The 19803-nt window shown below is 36.1% G+C and overlaps 1 protein-coding gene across 1 annotated transcript; it reads right to left on the bottom strand.

Annotated features, from left to right (window-relative positions):
* Nucleotides 1-376: 376 nt before the first annotated feature.
* Nucleotides 377-18673, bottom strand: LOC105147317 (proton channel OtopLc). Its single transcript, XM_011058235.2, is given in 10 exon segments — nt 377-922; nt 1368-2234; nt 2554-2716; nt 3015-3231; nt 3429-3586; nt 3829-4054; nt 5068-5182; nt 5666-5897; nt 17618-18655; nt 18658-18673. Coding segments are annotated over 9 exon segments (3000 nt in total). The 3' UTR covers nt 377-922; nt 1368-1399.
* Between the last annotated feature and the right edge of the window lie 1130 nt (nt 18674-19803).

Raw genomic sequence — 19803 nt, 5'->3', positions numbered from 1 at the left:
TTTTCCTTGGAATATCTTTTATAAAAATCCGTTGTAATTGTGCAGAGGCAAATGACGCATTAAATGTATCGAATGTATATCGTGTGTAAATTATTAATTTAACGATATTCATAATGCAATCTTAAAGCAATTTATAATTTATAATTTGCAATATCATAATTATGGAATTATTTTATTTTGAATTATATAGAGTTTACTAGAAAAAAACTTTACAATATGACAACAGTACGATCATAAATTTGAAATTAACACATGCGCTTATTTCTTAATAACAATTAAGCTTCAAATAATACAAGATTCTAAAAATTTTTTGAAAAGATTAGATCTTTCAATCTTTTCAAGATTTCTTTTAGATTTGTTCAAGATATTCATTCGCTTTTATTCTTTCTTGCAATCATGTACTTAGTTGTGTTACGTTCTCCTAATTTTAAGCATATGCAAATTAGGGTGCCATGGCACTTTTCTGAAGGTCGACGCTCTTGTCTCCTCCTCGAGCGATAGATTATCTTCATTGGCCTCCTCTATTGACGCTCGCATAATATCGATACCGGCATTGCTGAGTACTCGTCGGTGTCGCGTCGCGTCCATTCGAATACCGGTGTTCCATCCTCCGGGATCACTCAGTACTCGACGATGTCTCCTCTGGCAGCCGCGATGGCGGTGATGACAATGATAATGATGGTGATGGTGGTGACGATGCTGTTCGGACGTTAACGATGCGTCGCAATCCAGACTCGGTAGGCGTACGGGAAAAATGGGATTCGGATCCAGGTACAGCCAGCTCGCACTATCCACATAGGGGAGAAAATGCATTGCGTCCAACGACAGCGAATTTGGACGTAGTAGTCGCTTGTAAGCATATTCGTTGTTCATTGGCATTGATCTCCTGGGATGGTAAGATTCTTGCGAGCCAGAATGCAGTCTATTGACATGATGTATTTTATAAATAATATATTAAAAGAGACATTAAGTTCATCAATTAATATTGATTTTTATTCAAAAAAAAAATTACACAGAAATCAAACTTTAATTTATTAATTTTTTCGTTTTAAATTAGACTGTACATTCACGAATTGAAAACAATTAGAATTTCTTGAAATTGAAACTGTATATACTGAAAAAGAAGTGTTTAATTTTATGATATTAAAATTTTTTTTTTATTCTTGTCTTCATTTTTTAAACACTTAAAGATATTTTTACCGTTTATTTTAAAGCGATCTCATTGTTACCCAGATTCTTTTTATTTACAATAACGATAATATGATATTTCAACGTGTCATTTCTCACTTATGATGGCACGATCCCATATGATCGTGCTGACTAGTCAAGAAAGTTAATCGTTGCTGATTATGCTACTTCCAACGAACCTGCACGAGAGTCGGTGTGAGATTCCACGTTGTCAGTTGAGAGGATGTTCCCCCCGTGGCGTTCTGTAGCACTTGTTCCATGCCTCCAATAGCAGTACGCAGCTGTGGAACCTGTAGAAGATTAGAAGAGGCAGTCCGATCCTGGATAGTACACCCCAAACGAGCACGCCGAAGAATCGAAGCTGCAGCTCTTGCGATAGCCAATTTTGCGTGATTACGGTATCAAAGGCCCAGAGCACGGCGTTGCTGAACAGTAGGAAAGTGATCACTTGGCGACCGGGTTTTGCCAGCATTTGGAAGCGTGTTATGCAGGAACGTCGTGAGGTTTCGGCGATCAGCGTGCTCTGCGCGAAGCACTGTACCAGCTGCAGGATTGACATTGACAGCAGCATGATGTGTCTGGCTCGTGTATCCTCTGTCTCGTCGTGATCTGATATGGCCAGTGAACAAGCGCACACCACGATGGTGAAGACGGAATAGAGTTGCACCCCGAAGAGCGACACGTTTAACAGAAGGCTATCCAGGGCGGCAGGCGCTCGTGTCACTACCGAAATCTGACGCACCTGCACGAGACCACTGGCTGTCATCAGACTACTCAGCGTCAGTATACCGATCAGAGTGCCGCATGTAAGCCACGACAATGTGGCGGAGGGAAAGTTTTCATCCTCTCGCACGACGAGGAAGATGAGGATCACCACGATACCAGCTACCATGCAGAGAATACCCAGAAAAAGGCCCTTGCTGGAACCATCGCAACCTACTCTGGTGTGACTATTTAAATCCTTGCTGCCGTGGAATTTTTGTTTAATCAATCTACTCCGACCGACGTTCTGACCCATCACGAAGGTCACCGCTGCGGCGATCAAGCTGGAAGGAGAATATTATAAGAGTTCCTCTAAGGGAATAAGACTTCTATAGAAAAGCTAAAAAATATAATACAAAATTTCATATTGAAATTTAATTAAAAACTTGGATTTATACAGAGCTTATTTTGGAAAAACTGGAAAATCTGAAATTTTCAAGAAATTTCTTTTTTATCGGAAATTAAAAAAAAATTATTTTTAAATTTGAATTTTTTCTCTCGCTTTTTGAAAATATTCTTTCTTTTAATTATTTTTTTCTTGACGATGCATAATCGATTAACAATAAATATGACATATACATCCGCGTACATTCGCAAACGTACCTAAATTGTACAATAAAAGGATATAAGAAAGGCATGCTTGAAGTCCATAGCTGTCCCAAAGTATTAGTGTTCAAGCATTCTTGTAGCGCGATTACTTGTGAGATTTGTTCGTTCGAAACAGGTTGATAGGGCTTGAAGTTGCTTGGTTTTGCTACAGAATCATCTGAAATAAAGTGATCCCGATTATAAGTCATCCGGCAAACGAAAATAATTTGAAATGAATAGAAATAAATTTCATTTCAACATTTCCGAATTCGCACTTTTGATTTTTCAATCCATTTGAATCTAGAAATAATATAGTATGGACATGAACAGCTCATACATCCGAATTTAACGTGATGAATAGCACATTTTGTATTTCTATCGATTTGAATCCAAAAATTTGATCCATAATTTGAATACATATATATGAACAATATTGAAAAACTTATTCACCAAAGTAAAAAGAATGAAATCCATACCTATAAGATCCCGCGATTGTCTCGTCAAGGATCCCGGGAATCCTCGAAGACTCAAGGGAGATACGGATGTTTGCTGTTCGTGTTGCGCCAAGTGTACAAAGTAAGTCCATTCTTGCGCGGTATCCCAAATCACGAGACGCGCCCAGACCGCGATATTTGTAGCTGCGAGATGAGTGAAGCCAAATCTAGCTGCAAGACCGAAGCGTTCTACGAGTACCTAAAAAACAAAGCGATAACAATTAGAGACAATGGAGCTTTAATCTTTAAAAATCCCTCGTTTATATTCGAACGGGATTAGTGAGTATGTAGCCGTCAACGCATCAGAGCGCAACGAAGAAACGCGTTCACAATTGCATTGTCTAACCACGAGCTCGGTACTGGATGTAATGTAATTAACGTAAGACCGATGCTTGCCTGCGAGTTTACAAAGAGAAAGTGCATCTGCAAGAAGGTGAACAAGCCGTGCAGCACCGGATGCACAAAGATGACGTCGGTCAAGCACTCGGCACCCTGCATCATCGAGTGCATCGCCATCTCTAGACCGTTGAAGACCAGCGTCGCCAGACCGAACACTGAAAACATACATGCTAGATGAAATTTATGAATGAAATTTACTTAATAATTTTCTAACGGAGCAAAATCCAGCAACAATAAGAATAATCCTTTAAATAAATTTAAAATTATATCTGTAACAAACGCCGAATTAAATTTCCGTCAAATTATTAAAGTTGAAATTTCATGATAAATAAAAGTAACCAATTAATTTAGAAACTACGTGCCAGTATTCTTCAAGTGGATTAACACTATCTCTTACAAAGCGCTCCGACTCGTATATAAAAACTGGTTGGCGCCGTTCTGGCCCTGGAGATGTGTGCTCGTTTTAATGATCCGAATCTGGTAAGTGATGCGCCACCAAGTTCCGCGTCTCCGAGTCCGTTACCACCTCGACTTAAGCTGCCGCAGCTGTCAACCAGTACCCATATATAAATGCCGATGATGACTGCGATGCTGCCCACGTAAAGGTACATGAGAAATACACCCTGAAAGACACAGTTGTGTAACTACTTCGTGTAGTGGAACGTGCCCGTTATGCAAAACACAAATACTAGGAATATGATTTGGAGTATCTTTGAACGGAGGGACCACCCGCGCGGAAGAGGTCGGTGGACTGATAAACGTAGGAAACTGGTTATCTTGAAACTTGTTGACGTACCGTTTCATCTACGTTTCTTCCTGATCTGTAATTTACGTAAATGAAAGCTCTTCGTAATCTCGTAGTGTGCACAATTACAAATACCCGTTTCAGTAGAGATTATTTGACATAGTTCCGATATATGTACGTTGAACCGCTACGCGGTTTTAATCTTGATAAATCCTGTTATGTATGTAGTTCTAATACCCCGGCAATATTCTCAGTATATAATGCACAATTGTCTCTTATTTTTCGCCTCTTATTAAAAATGTTTTCAGAGATTAAAGCGAGGATATGATTTTCAAGATTGTGCTTCAAAATTACGCAAATAAAAGATTATATTAATCTTTTTAACGGAAGATCTGTTAGTAAATCTAAATAAAATATAATATGTTAGGATAAAATGGAAAATTTTGTTAATTGAGCTTCGGATTAAATCAATTTAAATGACATTAATTTGCAAATTTTGTTAAATAACTACATCGATACTTCAAACCAATGTAGATAATTTCTTTGAATGTTTTCAATCAAGTCCACTTTCTACGAATTGTAGATATTATGTGATAAAAAAAAATATATATATAGAGACGAGCAATTAATTATTCATTGGGATCCTAGCATTTTCCACAAAAATCGACGAGTTTTTAGTTCAAGGCTGTCCAATCGACTCAGACTTTCCCCAGATTATGTGAAGTAACGGTACGATAATTCTAAGTCCGACATCACGAACATTACTTTCGAGACTTGGATGCGTTGCATGTTATATTATCCCAGAGCACACTCGCTTTCTTGGCAAATGCGATATCCGCGATAAGATGACTTATTTATGGGATCCGGTCAAACAAGTTCGATCACTTGTACCTGCAAGCTGAGCAAAGGCACAGGCGTGTCCATGACCTCGGCCAAACACACCGCCAACGTTAACACGACGATCAACTCGCCATACACGTTGGAGAGAACCACCCATAATTGCGAGCTGTGACACAAAATATAAGTTCAAAATTAGCAATCAAAATCTCTTTGATTGAGAATTACATAAGATCGACTGAACTACGTATAGCTTATTTGCTGTTTGTAAATAATTACATTTGCACCGTAAATATTCAAAAAGATACTTATCTTTAATTAATATTTAGAAATGTTTCCGATTTTGAATCCGACTACTATCAGTTGACTCATTGTCAGCAAAAATCGCAATGCTTAATGTAGACTGTATCGAAAACAGTTACTGGCTAAAATAGGCACGTAGTTAAAGTATTACCTAAGATCATCGCTACATTTTATTCCGATTGTAAGTCTTGGATCAAATCGAAAATAAAGATAAAATAAGAATGGAGAGGGGAATCAAACGTAAAATTTTTTAGTACATACAAAATAAACACGCTCCAAGAGAAAGAAAAGAAAAGAAAGTATGCGTCTCCGTATGTATAATGAGATGAAAATATATGATAGATTTTACTAGGGTTCCGAATGATCTAGCAGATCTTCGGGCGACCGTGCCCTCGCCAGGATTCTGGAGACCAAGGATCTCGTCGGTGGTGCCGAGGTGGATGCCTGCGCGGATGCATGGTCTTCCTTGTCCTTGATCTTATCACCCCTACTGGGGCCACCACTCGGCGCGCCCTCCACGGTGCCACCCGTTGTACTTCCGGTCTCGTTTAGGCTGTCCTTGTCGTGCTGCTCATTGCTCGCTGTGGAAAGATAGGAGAGAGTAATATAAGAAACGTGCGTTCGTATAGGTACAATATTTGGCTGATACGCAGCAGCCGGAAAAGTGGAACCCCGCTTCTTCTTGCTACTTTCTTTCTTTGGCCTGCCGGGTCGCCGGAGAAATGTGTGTAACTTTCGCTGAAAGAATTTATACGTCTATTTCTGCGGCGATGCCCACGGCGTCAAGTATCTATAAGTCACGGATTTGTATTCCCTTGTTCGTAAATTATTAAGGATTACCAAGGAATCATCGCGTTCGGCATCTGTTATTCCAATTTCTCGGTCTCGAAACGAGAAAGTCGCACTATGTAGAACAGAATAATATATTGAAATATTGATTAATCTCCCATCGATGTATTTATGTATGCTAATACTCTGAAAGTCCGAATCATTCGCTTTTACTGCTTGAATTTTAAAAGATCGAATCGAAAATCTCCATAATTTCAATTTAATTAGCATAATTATTTTTTTTTTCATGTCTCTATTGTATCATAATATAATTATAGATTACATCTCTTAATTCTTTTTTAATTCGAGTCTATTAATCAACTCAACGCCGATGCATACAAATGTATTAATATATGTTATTTAATATATTGATTCATGAATGCGAGAAGAAATTTGCATCTGTCAAGCGAGCGAGTACTCATTCAATTTTATCTATATAGAGAACGATTTTTTTCTATAGCGATATTATTCTCTTGTCACAATAGATCGGCGATAAAACGACATGCAAAGGGAAACGCTTTTGAAATAATTAAGACAGGCGCGTGCGATGTTGCGTAGTTGGAGCTACACAATAAAAGCTGTTTCATTACGTCCTGCCAGAACGTACGCGGCTTCTTCAGGTAAAAGTTTGACTCTCCGGCGCGTTAAATAGCTAGTAATTACCGTGAGTGTAGTGCCGTGTAATTAATGACGGCGAAACCAGCAAGTTCTTTATCACGCGCGGTTCCATTATATATAGTTATTTATAAATTTACAATTATTATATTGTTCGCGTGGTACTAACGCAATTTCAAATGTGTCGCGAAATCGATTGCGACACATTTTATTTAACACGTTCGCATCCGGTGATTCACACCGGATTTTCCGTTTACGTAATTCTGTACAAAAATAATTTTTCTATTTTTTAATGAAATATGTTATGTTATGAAATGTACGTTTTACTTAAGAAATGGAATAATTACAAATAAATGTCGTGAATAAATCACTATGGAATAGCATTTTTAATTGGTTGCTGCAGCCAATCTTTTCTTTCAGTGTGCCATATTACACATAACATTGATCTCTGACAAAGAATTATTTAATTCTTGAAAAAATGTAAAACGGTTTTATTACGTGTCGTAATCATTTTCTCTATTTAATTTTAATTGCAATTTGTAATTAAAGTGTACAGTCTCATAATGCGATTAAGACATTTTCAGACAAATTAGAAAGCTTTTAACAATAAGATTAAAAGGTATTACTTAATACAACTATTATTTTTATTAATTTTATTTTTGCAAAATTATTACTTGTTCCATTCGTTAATTCGATTTCAATTCTGTTGGGAAATAGTAATTATTTCCACGAGTGAAACAATATTTATATGCATGATAAAAAAATAATATTTCGAAATTGGCTATTAAACTAAGCTTCCAATTAGCCTCGATTTTTCTTTTATCTCCCGTCATTTCAAAAGTGCATACGATATTTCGTGTACTAATTCTTGCGATAGATACTTAACGAACCTTAAAGAATTATGATATTCTGTAGAGTGTTGATAAGGGTTCGCTTTCGCACAATGAATCGCTTAATAAAGTAATCGAGTATTGGGGCTAAATTCTAAGCGAGCAATGCTTTTGATGGCCTATTTGCACGGCGATCGACATTGGCATCGGATAGTGATCCGCAACGAACAGGATATAACAATTATAGTGCGCATAATAATAAGTGGCGGTTGTACTCGAGTCGTCTAGTTAATAAGCTCCTCTTCGATTCGTTCCGTTACTTCCGCGAACGCAAGTCCGGCGAAACGTATGCACGAGCACACTCTTGACGTACGACAATCCTTCAAAAAGATCAACGTTACTTCGTTCCTTCCTCTTCTCCCCGGCCATCGGCAATGCATCTCTGCTGCACGCAGAATCCTCTGGCGAAATACAAATTGCAGCGAGAAAGTCACGAGTCAAGAGTCAATACATGCGACAGCTGGCTAAAAGCGTCACTCGTCGCGCGGTTAACGAGCTCGAAGATCATCGTGCATCCCGGAACAGAGACATGTGTTTGATTCGAGAATGACGCGATAATGGTGCATTTGGCGCGAGCTAATACAAAGGACGCCAAAAGAGATTGAAGAGGTGAAAGGTAGAGAAGACATCGTGAGTATACCTTGGCAACAATGTTTCGCGATGGATCCTTTACAAAAGCTCAGTTCGTTTAATGATGCTGATGCTTATAGGGGATGCTTGTAGAATATTCTCATATTCTCTGTGTATTAGAAAATTTCTTCATGTAAATCATCATATGATAATATCTATTTTTTTTTTTATAAAAAGTAAACAAAAGAATTATTCTTTTAATGTATTTTTTATTTCAGCGAATTATTCAAATGATCGACTTTATTGAATATGCATTGCCAAAAAAGTTTCAAATCATTAATTAAAAATGTCTGCTATATGGAATAAAATCAAACTTATATGTATATTATACATGTAATTTAACATTTTTTTATTATTTTACTCATTGCTTTATAATGAAATGAAAAATAATTTTAAAAAAGTACTTTTTTACAAAATTTTTTACTGTAAGAAAAAACAGTAAAGAATATTACGTACTTTTTTCGCCAAAACAGTCACTTTTATATTTAATTACTTTTTCTTAAATCTGAGTAATCTAATTATAAGTTTATTTATTTGTAATGATAGGAAACTCTTTCAGCTTTTAAAACAATTCTGTTTTTGAATAAATAACCGCTTTATAATCGTAGTCCATTTTTTTCTTAAAATTATACAGTATTATGTTAATCAATTATGCTAAAAATGTATATTCGCTTTCAAATTAATGAAAAAATATTGAATAAGGCATGAATTAAACTTTTAAGTTTAATGTTTTAGTGTTTTATTGTGGACTAATCTCCCAAATTTTGTGTGTTTTTACACTTTTGGCCAGCAATGTATCCAGAGTGCATTTTGAAGATAAAGAGAGAAAATTTTTTAAGAAACCAACGCACTATGATAAAAGCAAAAATCATTCGCGTATCAAATCGATTTTGTCATAAAATATAAAGTTAACCAGCGTGAAACTGCGTATGAACTCGAATAGAAAAAAAAAAATTCATGCAATTGGTCTCACAGAAAGGATATAGCATTAGTGCAGCATAACCCTAATTCCATGGAATCGGTGAAATTAGTATCATTACGTAGCGCAAATTGCTATGTATTTGCCGTGCGCCTGCGGTAAATATTATTCGCACTTGTGGCATATTAAGCCGGTTCTACATAAGACGCAGATCACGAGTCGTAGATTGCAAATTTGTTGCATCCGGTCAATCTCGAAGCGTCACTTTTAAAATTGATGCATCGGATTGGCTGATGCAAGCTTGCAACCTGCAATCTACGTTTTGCATCTTATATAGAATCGGCTTTATGCATCAATTGCAGAAATGTTTCTTTCTTATCGCGCTTCATCAACAGTGACTGAATCATCGTCTATAGCGACACGAGTCCCGCAAGGTTCATAATTTTTATAATTCCCTCGCGAGATTTATCGAATCGATAAGGCCATATGGCGTTCGAAAAAAGATTTTGATTAACTATTTGTTGACGAAGTTAACGGATCGTATTTTAAATGTGATTTTTATTTGTAAAAATTCAATTTAGGTGGTCCAAAAGCAAATTAGGACGTAAAGTACAATGTAATATAATCGTGCAGCACGTATATTATAAAGTTGTAAGACCTCACACACATTAGGTGGTCCAAAAGCAAATTAGGACACAAAGTACAATGTAGTCATACAGCACGTATATTACAAAGTTGTAAGTTATATCTCACACACGCACACACACATACACACACACAGAGTTATGACGATGTTATAATAGTCAACGTTTTTCTAAACATTTAAAGTCAATCACGGTTTAAACTTAAATGATCAAAAGTAACAGTTAGACGCGCTGCCTGCGGTATTACGGTACATTTACGATATTCTAAGCGTTAATATTTGAAATGTTGCCTGAAAAGTACTATTTGTAATACTTAAAAATTCTAATCTCTCGTGAAAAGAATTTAGCATCTTCAGCTATTTTCAAATTAATTATTAAAAAAAATAATTATTTTCATATCGGTGGATTTAAAAAATCATTATAAAATACTTTCATCAACCATTGTAAAAAATAAATCTATGTTAACTTGAATTAAATAAAAATCTCTATATTAGAAAAAAATAAGTAAAATAAAACGATCTCGCTTCAAACTCAGCTTGAGTTAGATTTAGAAATCGAACAACGAAACAATTCGGGATCGAGCAAAATAGGACTTGGAGTGTATCGATGTAAATTCTTAATTAAAATATTCATTAATAAAACATTAAATTTCATACTCTAATCGATCTAAGTGAAAGAAAGAACTCTCTAAATAATCTTTACAAAGCAAACAAAGCAATATTATTAGGTGCGCAACTAAGTTCTCGCTGTTATTTTGATGCATTTCCATCAAAATAACAGCGAGAACTTAGTTGCGCACCTAATATTTTGATGACCAAATCTTATCCTAGATTGCGCTAGAACCTCAGAAGGCGCCATCGAAAGATTTACCTGTACGTTCGTTACCAGGAAACTATCGTTGTGACGGATCATCAGCGGCATTGTCGTCCATCACTTAGCTCTCGCTAGAACGTTGCAACCGAATAACGAATAACGAGAAGTGCACGTGACGATAACGCGGCACCAAGTGGCGCAGGTAACTCGGCTGCGATCTCGAAGGAGCATCGACTCTTTTGGGGATATCGAACGGTGCAGACGACGGCAGGTGGTGGTGGCTCAGATGATGATGGTGATGATGCGATTTTCTCGTAGCCTCATTTCGCAGCATCCATCAATACGATCGCGTACTCTCGTGCACACGTTGCTTTTATTTTACTATCTAGCGAGAATGTCGGGACAGCGAGCGCCTTGGGGGGCATTGCTATGTGTCGCTCTTCAAATCGAACAGGCAATCGTCGAAGGTTCCGCTATTCTTGTGACTCACTTACGCTCGCGCTTCGGTGCATCCAATGAAGATGACTTGACAATGTTTTAAGCGAAACATTGCGCGAAAAAAAGACTGGGTCTGCGAAGCAAGAATCTACCACTGGAACATTTTGTACTAGTTTTTCTTCCTGAATTGGAACATATTAGGGCCTCTTTCATCAATCTTCGGTTAAGCTAATCGACGTTTAACTCGCAGTAGTGCCAATAGTGTTGTCTTCTATCACTGTAGGTTAACTTTAATCTTGATTTACCTTACTTTTCATCTTTTTCTAAAAATTAGAAAAGGATGAAGAGTAGATTAAATCAAGATTAAAATTAATCTATTATACATTGGTTGAAATGGACATGACAGAATCTACATTGGAAGAAATAGTGCTGAAAATGACACTAGAATGTATTAGGTGTTGGAATTAATTCGTAGCGTTTTTAATGAAAGAATGTTATTTATTTCACATGAGCATTAAAAAATACATTAATGAAAGTACTTCCCATCACTTGTAAAACGCTACGAATTAATTCCAACACCTAATAACATTTTTAAGTACGTATTAATAAAAAGTAAAGTAAATCGAAGACAGACCGATTGACTGGAACGCAAGTATTGTTTACAATTCACATAGATCACCATTAATTAATATCCAGTTATAAAATCTAGTTGTAAATTCTTAGTCTTGCGTGAAATCGACTGTGTCTATGTATTCCTGTCTAACGGTGCAAATTTAATGAATCCCCTCAAAATTTTTGCGTTTGTTTTCTGTGTAAAATACACTAATCACGCTTAGTACACGCCAATAATACCCAAGAAGAAGGCAAGAGGTCGATCGTCGACCTGGAGTGGAATGATCCATTCTAAGGTGAAGGATTAAATGTCCATTTCACGCGCACGAGGAATGTTCTATCATGATCATCTGGGTGGGTATTAGACGATGCGCCCTTGATGCGCAGCAGCCAAAGCAAATTGCTGAGATTAATTTGTCGCGAAGTTTCCTATAATGATCCTCCTAATAGACAAGCCACCGCCGCGATTACGAGTAATAAGTCTATTATAGCTGGTCTATTATAACTGGTTACGAGGCAAAGAAGAAGACACCACCATCAGCAGCAACTACCACCTGGCACCTGCGAATTATCAGTGATGATAATGACTAATGCGTGATAGTGCATCGGTCCATTAACGATATATAACGTTGATCCATTAGCTCTTTGGCGTTTAACAGCATTTTCCGTGTCTAATGTCAAGTCATTATCTGTCAATTACTTCGTCTAACAGTTGTGGGTAAAGAAGAAGTAATGTTGACATTTACATTTATTTCACACGATATGAGAATCGAATCGAATAATCGGTCGGTTGCGGATTAATGCAAATAATGATACAATCGTTTACTGCGATTTCTTTTGCTCGCTAAAGACTGAAATTACCGAGATGATTCTTTGATAATGTAGAGAAAGTTAAATAATATTTCGCCTCCAAAACGTTAGAATGTTTCAGGATATATGATCGAAAACTGAGTTTCAACAGTTATTTTTAATTAACTTTATTACTATGTTACTATCATTATATTACATTTTTTTAAATATTAATACTTTCATATTGAGAACATTAATCAATTCCGTAGATGTAAAAATATTGCGGTTAATGTAACTTTATTAAGAAAATGTTTCATGTTGTGAAAATAAACGCTGGTGAAAGAGATATACATATACAAAAAGATAAAAACAGTTTCTTCGCCACAAAATTCATAAATTCTCTTGTGTTCCACTTTCGTCCGTCCCACATCTTTGCATGTGACATTTTGTACGAAATATTTTTTTTACGCGTATTTTATTTACATAAGTCATATTTAATGTTTAATAATTCACACACTTCGCTCGCTAGAAGATGTAATTTGGAATTTCAATTCGTGAATTATACACTTTTTCGTCCTTTCTTTTCTCTACTGTCACTCATACACTTCATCTTGTTTCACCACGTATCTAATCCTTCGCAGAATATATTTCGTTCGTTTTGCCTGTGTTTTTCAAATTTAATGCAAAAAGAGTTAAATGTCATAATTTTTAATATTTTGAATATCCTAACTTTTTCTTTTTATATCTGTATAATATATTTTAATAATATCTATCATATACTATATAATTTTCCTGTTTTAATATTCACGTTTTAATGTTAAAAGAAAGTAAATTTAATAACATGCGTATATGTAATGTATGTATATTTAATAAAATTATGTATATATTATATATCAAATCGTAATTTATTTCCTATTATATAACTTGTACAGCGCATCCTGAATTTAAATGGCCAAATTTCGATAGCGTATAGGGAATCGAACTAATTGTAAGAAAAAAAGTTCTTTAGAGAAAATACAAGAAAAGCTTAAAAAGAAAATAATGAATTAGAAACAAACTCCTAGCTTGGCTCGTAGTCCCTTTATTAATTATTTGCTAATCTTAAAAAGAAATTCAGTTAAGAAAAAAAGCAATTTCTTTTGAAATAATCTTTTTTTCTTAATTTATAGATAATTATTATTCGTACATACAATTTGTATAAAGTTTCTTAGCACGTTATCTCGATATCATTGACGTTAAAGATGCACTGAAGATACAACAGATGTGCAAAAGCAATTACGCGTAAATACTCGTTGCTAATTAATAAATAAAAAAAAGCTAACTTACAAGAAAACACGAAAGCAGGAACCGCAAGAAATCTTGCGACCGAATAACGTGTCATGTCGTCAATGAGGAAACATTTTCGTATACTGTATTTTAATGACTGCATAAGTCTTCGTGCGATTCGTCGACGCGGATTTTATTATCGCAGTAAATGAATTGTAAAAAAGACAAACATAGATGCGGTATGACGATGATTTTATGGATACTTTATCTTTTTATTTAAGTTGAAAGATTACGGAGGATTCTACAATATTTCTCGCGCGAGCTACGTAAAGATGTTGATGGTCGGAGGCGCAGCCCGTAAAAACGCACGCGCGACAGCTTCATCATGTCATAACGGAATTGCATACAATTTGAAGATAGAACTTAAACAAAAAAAAAAAGGGTATATTACTTAAAGAGTGTTGATAACGTACTGACTGCTAAATGCGAAAAAGTCTAACAATGCTTTTAGAATTATCTCAAATTACAATCGTTCGTATAAAATAACGTAAAGAATATTCAGTAAAAACCTTCCTCGACTCTTTCCCAAGTTGAACCTTTTTTATCGCGATTTGGTGCCGCTTTTACAATTTGCTCGAGCAAATTTATCTCCATGCGTATCGTCGTTACTCGCGCGACAGCACTTTAATAGCGATCTAGGTGGATCGTCGATCAGCGATCGAGTCGTTCGACGAGAGAACATCTGTGTCGAAAAGTCGGAAACTGTATAATATGATTATTCGCGAATAGAAGGCACGTGCGTGTAAAATATATAATATTTTTCGCACAGATGTAATTGCGACTCTTTACGTGCACCGCTGCGCCGCCGTGCTGCGAGAAAAGTGGTTAACTGTATACAGGCCGGCGGCGGCATTTCATTCGGCGATGCAGCTGCATCATCTAACTGCAGAAAATCAGTTATGTGTAACAGTGACTGAGGGCTGTCAGGAGGCTTTTAGTAACGGTGGCGTCATATGGCTGACGGATTGAAGCTATGCGACGATTAATGGAGTCAGGGCATGGTGTTGCTCGGAGTAGAACACGAAAATAAGTTACGGCAGCCGAAGAGGAAGTGCTCGAGTATCCCATCCGTTTCTTCCACATATACGTTTAATCTCGAGATAATTTGTCTGTAACATCTCCTAAGATCTCCTCTATTCTCTTATCACTTTTCATCGACTTTCCGCTAGTGAAAGGATTGCAGTATAAACTCAAGTATGTTAATTAATGAGCGGTCGAGCACTTGATAGGTATCTAATTAATTATTTCTAATAATTATTTCTAATCTGCAGAGTGGTCTATGACTTATAATTACGTAATCGTGTATTTTTATTTTTAAAGTATCATTAATATTTTCGCGGAAAATAATACGAGGATTCGCGTTAAACTTTATATTATTTTGTATTTAGTTGTCGGCAAAGATTTGTGCTGGTTTCCAATTAAAAATTTTAATCGAATAAAATATTTATTATCGTTTGATATATTCCTGCTTTTTATATCACTATTGCAAATGAACTTACAGAATGCCGAATGCAAGAATTTTTATCGAGTCCAATTCTTTCTAAATTATTACGTAAGATTATATTGCACATTATTCAAAATTATCTCAGTCCTCCACTTTTCATGCTCGCATCGATCGTATGTTATCAAAATGAAGTTTTCTCTCTGCGACACACGGAGGAGAAAACGATTCATGGCACAGTGGAATGACCTCAAAAGTTATGTGCAAGGATAATAGATCTCTTCTCCTGCTCGCGCTCGATTTTTACGCCTCTGGAGTCGTTGAAGAATTACAGAGATCCGTGAGAAGACAATGGAGCCAAGGAGCTGTTATGTCACGTATTTCGTATTCCCGTTAATTCCGATGGAATAACTTATGTACGCTTGCTATGCGTGCTTTCTAATTTCCTCGATGCAAATCTACATTCGCTCGAAAGCAATGCGTCGCTCCAAGGAGATATAATGCGAGCGTTCGCATGAAGAAAAAGTCTCGACCAACTTACAGGAAACAAACAGCGAGACAGGTGCGAATAAGATTAAGAGCCGCAATAATGAAAGCCCGATGACATTGATTGTAAAATTGCCCATCGTACTGAATGGTAAAAGGTGTGTAAAAATCGTAAAAATGGTGAAAGTCGTGAGTGGTGGCTCGCGATTCATGTGATATATGCTACTGTAGTTGTTTTATGGCGGCTGTGTCGAAGAGTGCATTATATCGAACCATTTAATGAGAGGTCTTTCGAAAGAAAGCAAGAACAAACTGTGCAACTTGACTAGAAAGCTGCGTGTGAATACTCATGTTAACTCTTGAACGATGAAATACTTGGAGAATACAAAAATCAATCATTAATTAATTTTTTAACGTCATTGTGGAGACTAAATTTAATAATGATTTAATATGTGAACTTTTACAAAAAGAAAAACAAACAATATTCCGAATGCTTTACATCGTAAGAGTGTAGAAGATCTAAAACTCGAAAACTGCTGCTTTTTTACTGCTGTGCTACATTCATATGCGGAGCAATGTAAAACTTTTGAATCATAGAGTCAAGAATGACTCAGCCATAATCCTTCGAAGTGTGAGTGGAAAAGTATACGAAAATTTCGAGTTATATTAGGTGTTGGAATTAATTCGTAGCGTTTTTAATGAAAGAATGTTATTTATTTCACATGAGCATTAAAAAATACATTAATGAAAGTACTTCCCATCACTTGTAAAACGCTACGAATTAATTCCAACACCTAATATATTTCTAGTTATAAGTTTTTTAATCTTCCATATTTTCCCATATCTAATATTTCAAATGAGTAATTAAAAAAATTAAAGTGTACACAGAGAATTAGTTTTTTTAATTAAAAAGTTCACAAAAAGATTTCTCTAAAAAAGAAGAATCGTTGAAACTTAATAATATCTTCAGCACGCTACTGCTGTCTGAAACAGAACATTGCTATCCTGTTTATCTTCTTTTGAACTGCTGAAGGTTCGAGGTCTCTCATTCCGTAGAATCTAATTTTAGACTCGAGCAAGACAATTCACCGTTGTTCGAATAAGGCAGGCAGGATAGACAAGCAAGTGTATAGAAATGCAGTTCTAATCGAATGTTGACCTAATCGTTGGTTCACAAAGTCACCGCTCATTTTAACTGAACCGCACGTATCAAGAGGCCGATGTGTATGCATACCTGGTACTATCTACCGCTACTCGAGTCCATTTTGTCGGACAATACCGTAAGATACGTGTTGCCTTGCATATCGAATGTGGACGACATACCTACTTTGCCGAATTACACACCGTTATCGTCTAGTTGATCACTTTGTAGTTTCGCAGCGCGTTTTAAACCTGATTATAATTTACAAATAAGCAAGAGCTGCGATAGAAAAGAAGAAAGCAACTGTCAATTCACTTATCTTTTTATGTATTTATGTATTTATTCCCACGATACAACAGATTTTAATAGATGACTCAGAATCCACAATAACAATAATAATTCACAATAACAAAAGTACTAAAAAAAAAAAGTTACAATCGATGTGTACATTTAGTATGTTTTATATTGTTGACTCGTGTTTTTGATCTTTTTATTTATTGGTTTTTTGTTTGACAATCTCGAGCTAGGAAATTTTACATATTTTAATTTATCTTTTTAAGTACTACACTCCGTTTTTTTTTAATGTAGCCTTCTTCACTTATTTGTATTATTTTAATTAATATTATTTATTAGCATTTCTATTCTAATTGCTTAATAATGAATAATTCAATAATCATAGAATTAAAATTCACAAATGAATCTCGCGAGATTTGTAAAAGATTTTCTCACCCCATTTCTCCTTCGTCGACGTTGTCGAGATCGCAGATACCGTATCTGGTACATCCACCGCGCATTCTTCTTTACCAAACAGAATCCCTTCGACACAATCCGATTTATTCACTTTCGTTACTGATTCTCGTTCATTCTTCCAATCATTATTCTCCATCTTGGCGAGATCCGTCTTCGTTTCCACGAAACCGGACAGGTTTCGGATATCCGATACTAAGGTCTCCTCGTCATCCTCCCTGATTTTCCATTTCGCCCTCTGACGATGCTCATCCTTGTTTTCTTCTTCTTGTACTTTTTTACTGGCAGAACTCATTACCTCTTCAACAAGTTCCTCCTCTTGCAGCATATATTCTCTCGTCTCATTAGGGTTTCTATATATCCTATAGGGACCTACAAGACCTACCACTCCTCGAGGCAATGCTACCAAGGTCTCCTGATCAGGCCAGGTATTCTCGTACCCTGAATGATCGAAATACATTTCCAATGAATTCGAAAAGGACTGTTTAGGCGTGTCGTAGAGCCACTTTCTCACTTCGACTCGCCTGGACACGTCTTTATGGTCCAGTTGCTGCTGCTCGTTGGGATCGATGTCGCGAATCTTATCTATCGATCGAATCACCTCCTCCTTCGCTTCGGAGGGAGTTTCTAGCAACCGCACTTTCTTCGGTTTTCTTACCACGCTGTAAAGAGTGTTCTCATCCTCGACCTCAAGAATCGATGACGCTTTATTTTGAGATGATAACCTGACGTATGGTAATTCTGGTTGCTCGTCTTTTAGATTCCGGTTTGATTCATCCTTCACTGCGCTGATCAGTACGATCTTGCCGTGGATATTCGGAGGAAAACTTTTCGTTGTGATATTGTCGTTACCATCCAGAACGCTATAGATCGACTCACGCGTCGCCGTTTGAATCCATTTGGGTCGTTTGTGATGTTTCGAGGTGCTACCAAGGTCCGATGATTTTCCGTCGATCGTCGCCGTAGAAATGCTAGCTAGCTCGGCCACCATACTGACGAATTCTTCGTGTTCGACGGGTCGCACCGGATGTCACGCATTCATCGATCGTGACCGACGATTCGACGATTCGAGATCGGAGTACCGTATTAAAAGTGACACAAGATTGATAATCACCGAGATTAATTTGCGTCGCGTAAAACAGAACGTGTTTTCGTGTGATGAATTCTTGATGCTTAACGAATGCTACAGCAAGAGCACTTTGAAGAAATTTGCGGTTTCTTGGAAAAATTAAACTCAAAAAAACCATTACTCATTTAAGATTTATACGAAAAATTCGAGAAAGTGTATAAAATTAATTTATCATAAATTATGCTAGAATTACAATCTTTCTTCTTCCATTTTCAATTTAGGGTACGATCTTCCAGCTTCCAATCTTACAATATTGACTGCGTTATTGTATCATTTTATCTTTGATTCAAATGAAGATAAAATGATACAAAAGCGCCGATTGCGCGTTTCCTTCGGCAAACATAGTCATAATTATACAATAAAATTATTAGATAAATAAATTTTTAATTATAAAGATCATGTTTCTCTTTACTTTCGAAAACTAATTTCTTTAATTTCTTCTATTGTGCTTGAAATTAAAGTATAAAAGTGTCGTAGATCTTTTTTCGAGTTTTAATCCTGAAGATCACATTGCTTACCTTTAATTTATATGAATATGAAATTGATTAATTGATCAAGTCACAAATTTTCTCAACTTACAACACGTCATACACCAATGTACATGATGATAAACTTTAGTTATGAAAATCACTATCTTTAGTTTTTTGTTTGTTAATGTTTCAAATACTTGCTATTAGAAGCTGAGAACAACGAATGCACCGGTTCGCACGCAAAAGGCAAATGGCACTCAGTCACTTTAGTTTTAAAGAAGAACAATACCGCAATACCATCGCCGTGGTGGTCGGAGGTCGATGGGATGGATGTAGTTCTCGTTCGTGATCAGGTTCGTGATCAAGTTTATGAAATTCAAGTTCACCCATTTAACAAGAATTGTACCTTAATATGTACAGAATAATGAGGTGACTAAATTGATATATAGAAAAAAAAATTACCATTTTAAGAAGAGGTAAAAGAAGAGTTACTCCTCGAAAAAAAAATTTGTACCCGAATATAAAACCCAAGTAATACTATTTTTATTGTAGTAAATAAAAAATAAAAC

Source organism: Acromyrmex echinatior, chromosome 19, assembly GCF_024713525.1.
Source record: "Acromyrmex echinatior isolate Ae372 chromosome 19, ASM2471352v2, whole genome shotgun sequence".
In the NCBI taxonomy this organism is placed as follows: Eukaryota; Metazoa; Arthropoda; class Insecta; order Hymenoptera; family Formicidae; genus Acromyrmex; species Acromyrmex echinatior.
This window is presented reverse-complemented; position numbering and strand designations above follow the sequence as displayed.